The sequence below is a fragment of the Neltuma alba genome, unplaced genomic scaffold, assembly GCF_004799145.2.
Source record: "Neltuma alba isolate B1F8T4 unplaced genomic scaffold, ASM479914v2 tig00005146_pilon, whole genome shotgun sequence".
Classification (NCBI taxonomy): domain Eukaryota; kingdom Viridiplantae; phylum Streptophyta; class Magnoliopsida; order Fabales; family Fabaceae; genus Neltuma; species Neltuma alba.
The window spans coordinates 13415-22573 of NW_021633998.1; the positions used below are offsets into that span (position 1 = coordinate 13415).

The 9159-nt window shown below is 33.8% G+C and overlaps 1 protein-coding gene across 1 annotated transcript; it reads right to left on the reverse strand.

Moving 5' to 3' along the window:
* Positions 1-1916: 1916 nt before the first annotated feature.
* On the reverse strand, positions 1917-8159 carry LOC114746941 (putative DEAD-box ATP-dependent RNA helicase 29). The gene is made up of 11 exons (XM_028935218.1): positions 7680-8159; positions 6370-7531; positions 6132-6189; positions 5207-5311; positions 4975-5023; positions 4381-4457; positions 4209-4261; positions 3828-3909; positions 3687-3743; positions 3425-3563; positions 1917-2433 (listed from the first exon to the last, which is right to left on the reverse strand). The coding sequence occupies exons 1-11, from the start codon at positions 8053-8055 to the stop codon at positions 2195-2197; spliced, it is 2397 nt and encodes a 798-aa protein (XP_028791051.1). The 5' UTR covers positions 8056-8159; the 3' UTR covers positions 1917-2194.
* Between the last annotated feature and the right edge of the window lie 1000 nt (positions 8160-9159).

A 9159-nucleotide genomic window follows, 5' to 3' on the forward strand; every position in this document is an offset into this window, starting at 1 on the left:
CTTATCGCCTAAACCCTGCCCATATCAAAATTCATTGTTTACTAAATCAAATCGCTCCATTTACTTAAGAGAGTAATAAGCATAATTGTAAATGAAGAGTTCAAGTTCAAACTTTGGAACAGGTAACAAATAAAGAAAGAAACGTGAGAGTAGAATGTACCATTGTTTTTCAAAACTTAGAAAATCAATTATAGGTCATGAAAAACTTTGGAACAAAGAATTTAACTAAATAAGACAGGATATGAGACAAATGAAGTCAAAAATTAAACAAGGCCAAATATCTCTAATTCTCAATATAATTAAAAATTCAATTTATTTATAAATATAAGATTTTAATTTATTTTGTCTCTCATATGTATCTATTTGTTTTCAAAGTACTTCCTCTGTCCATTATTATAAGATCTAATTTTTTGAATAGATTTGTCCCTTTTTTATAAGATCCTTTTTGAGTTTGTTTGAATATTTAATACATTATTACCTATTTTATCTCTAGTTTAATGCATATAATACATTCTCTTTTTTTCACTTGTCTCACTCTTATTCTCTCACATCTACTTATTTATATATAGGAGTATATTTGAAAAAAATTGTATTTGCTACATAATTACTTTTAACTAATTTTAACTGTTTTCTTAAATTGTGCAATTTAGTTAAAAGGATCTTATAACAAAGGACGGAGTAGTAGCGATTATGATAATTGCACATGTTAAAAATTTAATAATAGGATGATTTGAATGCATATGATTAACAATGATACTTTAAAAAATTATATATATTTATTATAAATAATTAGCTTAACTAATTTTTTAATATTCATAAATTAGTTACCTAACTTTATATTGAGAATCACAACTAGTATATTAAAAGATATATAATATTTTATCAAAAAATTAAAGGATATATAATACTAATTGATGAGAGACGCTCTATATTTAAAATTAGTTTTGCATATTTAAAAATATTTATAAAAAAACTGTAAATAAATATCACATCAAATACATCAATGAAATAATTTTTTTTTTAAATTTATATATATGTATCATTTAGGAGTGGATTAACTAACAGTACAGTAGGTATAGAAAGCTTTTAATATTTTAAAAGAGTGAGATTAGATTAAAAAATCATTTAAATGTTACCTATATCTAATTATGTTTTAATATTTTGATAATTTTTAAAATAAATGAATTTAAATTTTATTTTTATAAAATAACCAAATAAAATTAAAATAATTGCTGTGAAAAAATGTAGACATTTGAAATTCACCCCCCCCCCCAAAAAAAAAAAGTCCCCACTGTTATATCCAAAATCAAGTTTGCAAAATTGATTCAAATTTGGTATGTCAGTATTACATATCTCTTTTTCATAAGTAGGAAAACAAAGTTGTTAGTGTCAATTTCAGAGGTTATAAATTAATGTTAACTTTATCTTATCATGTATTATGTATATATACACATTAACCTGCTCTAATTTTAAATATAAGCATCAAATTTTTAAAGAGGCTTACTTTTTTATTTTATTTTATAAGATACAGTTTACATTTATTTTATCACTTAATACATTTTTTTTTATTTTTACTCATAATTGATTATACATCTCATCTACTTTTTCATTTATTTTCTCTCATTTCTCTTTTCACTCTATTTCTCCCACTTGCACTCTCCATAAATAAGAGGGATTTAAAAACAAATTACATCTCTTACGTATTTATTATTTTTAATTAATTTTAACCAATCTTTTGGGTTGTGTGATTTAATTATTTGATACTTATACTTTGAACCAGAATGATGGAGTATTACATACAAGCCATTGAGTCAAAGCCCGAAATTTTTATAATTTTTCAGACCCGCCAACATTTTACAGTTTCCATGGACTTTATTGCTTTTGCCAAAGTAAATAAAATGATTTTACACCAAAAATAAAAATGAACTAAAAATGTCATGATTGAGAAAAGCACTGGAGAATAGGGCAAAATTCAAGAATGAGAACTGCACAACATTACAATGGAAACCTTGCATTTAACCAACAAAATTGCCCCCAGGGAAAAAATATACAGTTTACTTTTCTCCTCACTTCACCAGAGAGCCACATTTCTCTAATTCATTTCCTATTTTCTTTGTGATCCTCGCTTTCCCTGCTCCTAAATATTTTAAAACAAACAAAGTAACATTTCCTCCAAAATGTCACTGACAAAATCTTACCTTCCCTTGCCTTTCTTTCCACGTCCACCACCACCCTTTCCTTTTTTCCCATTTTTACCAAATTTTTTACCCTTTTTAGCAGACTGGCTCTTCAGATAAGAAAGTCTGTCAGCTTTCTTCTGCCTGTCCTTTCGAATTTGATCAAGATCTTTGATCTCTGAACGCACATGAGCATTTGGCACTGAATGCTGCTTCTTGCTGCCTTTAAATTTCCGGGGACCGCCTCGGGAGTGCCCTGAAAGAAGGAAAGAAAGAGTCAAATGATGAAAAAAATTTAGTTTACACATTCAACTTGTCATTAGCATCGGATAAATTGCGCCAGTATGACATTACAAAACAACAGTCACCACCAGCAAGCAATGAACAAGAGATTCACTGGGTGAATGTTTGTCTTCCAAAAAGCCTACTTGACCAATCCAACCGTGATCGAACATAGAATAGAAGCACGTAAACATGAAATCCGCAGAAGTCTACTAATATGCTGACAAGTTTATCCATGATTGGATTTGTCAGCTATTGTTTTTATTGACAGGATCTATGTAAGAATATTTTCTCGTTGCACAGGAAACTTTACAAAAATAACTTACCAAAAATGCAGCAATTACAAGAAAACTACCTAATTTTACTGAGATAGATCTGATTTAAACAAGTACAAATTCGTTCCAAAAATAATTACTCCCTCCTTTTTTTTTTCCCTCCCAAAAGACACGGGAATAGTAATTACAGGCATGGTTGACCTACAATTAAATCATTCCTTTAAGTTTTTGTTTTCGTTTCTCCATAGAATGCATTGTGCCATTCGATGAATCCAATGACAAGATGGAAACAATGAATTACAATCTAAAACAAGTCATTGCTCATAACTATCATATAATTAAAGTTAACCGCCTCATGCTACTTCTAAAAACCTGTTAAACTAGCCTGATAGTAGGTTGATGGCTTTCCAATTATTTTATACCTTCACCTCATTCCATTCCACTTGTAACTAGTAACTAGCAAAAGCCAACACCTTTTCTCAGAGAAGTTACAGATAATAGAATTCAAGTAAGCTAGAACATATTTAGGCACACTTCACAGCATTGAGCTGCAATGATCCTTCCTAGGGAAGCAAGGTAAGACCAGCCCATGCAGCCTCCTTTGTATCTATCAGGATAGTAGAGACTAGCTAATCTCCAACATACAGGAACTCAAACAAACATGTAATATCAAGAGAAGCAAATCCACACCTGCTGAACTAGTGGCTCCATAAGAATCACCTTCATTATCCATCCCCTTATGACCTATCTTATTGTGTGAGCGTTCTTTCCACTTCTTATATATACCAGTCTTGGTGGCCTTCACTTTTGCACCACCCTCTGTCTTTATCTATAATCATGTATAGAATATAAACATGAGGCATAAGGTCATATTAAGAAGTCAAAAGAAGAGAACCCCATATTATAGAGTAAACAACCAAAGATGAGAAAAGGTGTTACAAAGATAAGGTACCTTTCCATTTGCAGCAACACGCTCACCATTGTTTAGCTTGATGTATTTTTTACTTTTCTGCAAATAAAACGTATCCATGAGTAAAATAGGGGGATTTTGAGTACAATGGCGATAACATTAACGCACAATTGATTCACATACCTTGTCCCAATGATATACTGACTTTTGTTTCTGAATGCCCGCACTGTCATCTGCAACTAGATCGAGGACAGCTGATTCCAATCTACAATATTAAGTCTCATTAAGGCAAGCACATAAATAAGAGACAAAAGGTAGGCTGGTAGGGAGGTGATAAATGACATCTATGTTGAATTGCAAACAGAACACGTAGAAAAGACAGATATGGCTTCTTGCTTTTTGCTTCAGAAGCAGCAGAGCATTTTCCAAATGAAATAATTTGAGGTTGGGCCACAATTATGGTGGACAAAAAGATCTGGCACGTTTTACATATTCCTCTCTAAGATAAACCCCTCCCCTTATTGCAAAACACAAGGGCATTGCTGATCAGCACAGTGAGAGTACCTATTAGAAGAAAAGTCTTCTTTAGCCCTGACAGAAAGACCTGCTTCCATATGCTGACAATGACAGCAGAACACAACATATACAGTTAGCCGCCTCTAATGTCAAAAGTGATGCAACCGCATAGTGTATGACATGGTTGTACTCGTAATAGAGAGAAGATAGCGTGACATACGTGATTTTGGGGTATTGAGCTTATGTAGAATTCCTCATCCTTGAAACTTTGTGGCTTTCTCTTAGAACCAGATACTGCTGAAACCAAAAGAAACATGGTCAAATATTAATAACCTTGATACACGCTTTTCTAATTATGTGATACTTGTTTTAAATTATAATCCAAAAAGCAACTCCAAGAAACTAAAATCCTTCAAATGTTAACAATCCTAACCTTCTAATTTCAACCCGTTAACAACCCTTTGGCTTCATATTTTCTCATGCAATAAAATATTTCAAGGCGCTTGAGGTTGATTTAAAAAAAAAAAAAAAACTCCAAAGCATCATTACATCCTACGTTCTTCCTTTTTCTTTTTCTAATAATAGAAGAAAAAAATATCACAACATCCTAGCTCCTTTTCAACAAACGATATTAAGATTTATGAATAGAAGACAGAATGCATTTTCTATGATGAAAGCAAGAACCATAGTCTGAAAGAAAGGGAAACTGAGGGCGGGGGGGGGGGGGGGATGACTTTGACAATTCCATATGCATACAAAAAGACAATATATCAAAGTGAAATAAAATTAAATGACTAACACAACAGGCACAAACCTTTTTTCCCTTTCTCCACAGAAGGCGTCATATCCAATTGAATTTCCCCCTGCAAGGAGCCAAGAAATATATCATACAAAGAAATAAGTACTGACAAAAAAGAAATGAAAATATACCATTATTAACTCATTCTAATATGTTATCCAGGCATGTAATAATAGAGTTCATTTCCAAACAAAAAAGTAGTCAAATTGTAATGAGCACAATTACAGCATTAATCACATTCAAATACCTCTTCTGCCTTATTCTTTGAGCGTTGCTCGTGGACTAAATTTATAATATTCTCATGAATGGCTCTTTTTTTCTTCATCACATCAACCCATTGACTAGCAGGTCCCTGCAAGTGATCATACTTTTATGTAAGACAAAACAGAGGAAAGCCAATTATGATCATGTGCCATTATATCAAATAATTCAGAAACATGTATCAAAGTTGGCAGCAAATTTTCATTGAAGAAGCTGGAACCCTTAAGGGCCCAAGAGGCAATTGATGCAGAAGATAAATTTTAACGCATCACACTATCTACCATCCATAGACACAATGAGATGTATAGGATTAAAAAAAAACTATTTTCACATCCAAATGTTTAACGGGCTTCCAAAATATTCTGATCAGAAATATACAAGGTGTGTCTCAACATAATTATACATCAAGTCATCAAGACGTCTTTGAGGATAGTCTCATTATCTCAAAACATTCAATAACGTCCCTAGCATGGTAAGTACAAGCATCAAACAAACATACAAGTTTACATCCAAGACACATGCTTGCACGACATTTCATTATGAAGTTCAAACCATGCATGATTCTTGCATGTTGACGAGTAATACTTCAGTAAAAACAAAACAAGAAAAGAAAACATAAGCCCTATATGCTGAAGTGAAAGGAGAGAAAAATGATAATGAAGAATTTCAAATTTTAGCAAGACCATCCAGATATTTATATCAACTTAGTGAAGCAATATCTGAACAAATAGATCAAGCAGAAGAATGAGGAAAAAAATTTTAATATAATGAACTCAATGAGATAAATAGTATATTTTAAAGATGAAAACTTCAAGTTTGTCTAAACAACACAAACAATAAAGTTATTGAATTAGACCAGAGCATGGGTTTTAAAATTGAACGAAGCCATGGCATGAAGAAATTGAAATTACCTGCGGACGCTTTGATTTAGCTGCTTCACCTTCAGCCTCCAAAACAGTCTGCTTTGGCCTAATATAAAAAGGATTAAAATAATGCAATTTAAAAACCTATTAAAGAAGTAATCTACTTTGACTCCACTATTCAAATACTCCTCCGATCCTAAATATAAGACCCATTTTGTAGTGTAATAATTACACTACAAAATGGGTCTTATATTTAGGACTGGAAGGAGTATAATATTGCACTAACCTAAACTTTTTCAAGTGCTCTGAAAAAGCAAGTGCCATTAATTCCCCTGTTTCCAATACATTCTTGAATATTGGATGCAATCCCTCGCGTGGTAAATCTTTTACTCTTCTAATAGACTCCTTTGCAGGCAAGGGTTTTGTCTTCGAGTATAAACGAAATGCATTTTGACAGCTCTTCTGTAATGATATTAGCTCAGCAGAAGCATCAATGGTTTCTCGAACTCTGTCTGATACAAGATCTAAGACCTTTTGAGGGAAACGACCATAAACAGTTTCTCCCTTTGCTATTGCCTGGTCAATTTTGGAAAATGCTCCTTGCATATCCTGCAGAACCTCCTCTTCAGTTGGAGCAGCTCTGATTGGTTTTGAGAGGAACAAATGAAGATCCAAAAGGTATGGCATATCCTCTGAAGTTACAAAAGAAAAGGCAGCACCAGTGCGCCCCGCTCTTGCAGCTCTCCCCACTCGATGAACAAATATTTTAGGCTTGGGGGGGAAGTCCCAATTGATAACATTATCAAGTAATGGAATATCTATGCCCCGAGCAGCAACATCTGTCACAATCAACAACATTGTCTTTCTTGACCTGAACCTTGATATATGAATTTTGCGAGCATCTTGATCCATGTCACCATAACATACAGATGGCTCAATACCCTCTTCCCTAAACAATGTGTTAAGAAATTCCACATGATGTTTCGTGGATACAAATATAAGTGTCTGCTGATCGGAACTAATTTGCTCCCTAATCAAATACAATAATGCTGCATATTTTTCTTCCTGCCTCAACGTGAAAAATGCAAGCTTCAGGTCAGGGCTGATTTTAGTTTCCAAATCCAGACGAATAAGCTGAGGGTCACGCAGGCCAGCCTTTGCAAATTCAGCAAGGGCGCTAGGTAATGTAGCACTGAAAAGCAAGGTTTGACGGTTCTCACCCAGCTGCGTAAGAATTTGATGCAATTGCTGAGCAAAACCCATGCCGAATAAACAATCTGCCTCATCAAAAACAACATATTCGACAGTGCGCAGCGACATGTCATCAACTTCAGACAAATGGTGCATAAGCCTACCAGGCGTTGCAATTATAATGTCAGGATTTTGAGCTAACTCCTCAAACTGACTTTCCATACTGTCACCTCCAACTAATAAACTAACACGAAGGTCTGAAACAAGAAAGACAAACCAACCATGTCATTTAAACAGCACAAAGGCCAATTTTTCTATGTAACAATGACAAGTAGAATGAGCTAAAGAAATTAAGCTGTAGAGGAGAAGCTGGTAGAACTTAGGCCATAAATTATGGGTTCTGACCTGTGAAGTGGCCAAGCTCTTTGGTGAACTTCAAAGTCTGAAGCGCCAAGTCCCTTGTAGGGGACAAAATGAGAGCCCTAACACCACCCTGAGGAAGATGCTGATTCAGACGCTGAAGCATGGGGACCAGAAACGCAGCGGTTTTACCAGAGCCAGTACGAGCCATGGCAACAACATCAGCACCAGAAAGAATGATTGGCATCGTCTTCCTCTGAATTGGTGTCGGCACCTTATAACCTTTTCGCTTGATTCCTCTGTACACATTGGGGCTAAGACCCAAGGACTCAAAACCGCCAGACTTGGCCTTCTTCTGTTGCTTCTCCTTCCGTTTCAACTCCGCTTTGGAACTCACGAGAAAAGCACCTTCTTTCGCCATATTTCTGAACCTCAAGAACACTGAATCTGAAAGTGAAAGGTCTGTGGAAACTGAAGAGAAGAAGACTTTGAGTTGATCGGAAGACAAAGGGAATCAGGGGGATGGGTGGCCACCGAGTTTCAGAGCCGCCTCATGGAAGAGGAGGGCGCGATGAGGAAGATTATGCCGTTCCCTAATTCCCTCGAAAAAGGAAACGCACCGTTTAGTAGCCTCACAAGATTATTTTTATCTTAGTATTAATTTTTCAAGTTTTAAATTATATGTTTTAGTTTTTTAAATTTTATTTATTTAAAATATTAATTCTTATAATTTCATAAAAATTTGGATTATTTTACCACAAAACTTTTATTGGGAAACTAAAACTGAAATAAAAATAAATTTGATGGGTAAAAAATTATATTAACATTTCAAATTGGTGGCAAGGACCCAAAGAAAAATAAAATCACCCTCAGACAAACTGGGGTGGCTTATCACCAAAATGAGAAAATTTCGTCTAATCTTTTGTTTTGATTTTTGAATACATTTTTGGTTGTTAGGCACAGTATCCTTAGTTACTTAAAAAAAAAAAAGTATTCCTTATTGGAGACGCGATCAAGGATTCAGGTATCATGTGGGGAGAAGGGTGTCTCCGTTCCCTTTTTCCCCTGTTTTCCTTCACTTCCCCTCAATACCAAGATTATAATTTGAACAGTACAAATTTCATATTTTATAAATTATGAATAAAGTGATATTTTTTAAAAATAAATTAGATAAAATTAAAATACTAAATTTCAGCCATGATTATTTAAAACAATAATAAAAATATTTTATAAATTTATTTTATATAATATGAAATCTATACCATTCAAATTACAATCTTAACGATTGATGTGAGAAGTGGATAAAAATGGGAGAAAGGGAAATGGAAACACCCTTTTCCCATTAAATGTGATAGCTCTTCCAATGGGATTCAAACTTGACTTTTTTTTGAATCAATACTTAGAGGTTAAAACATTACAACAAATCAAACAAAATCTAGTTTTCTTTCTCAATCCTCTCTGACTCATAGAAGGTGGTTAATTTAGGATACAAAAGTTGCTCTCCATGGAATTAGAGAGTTTGGCT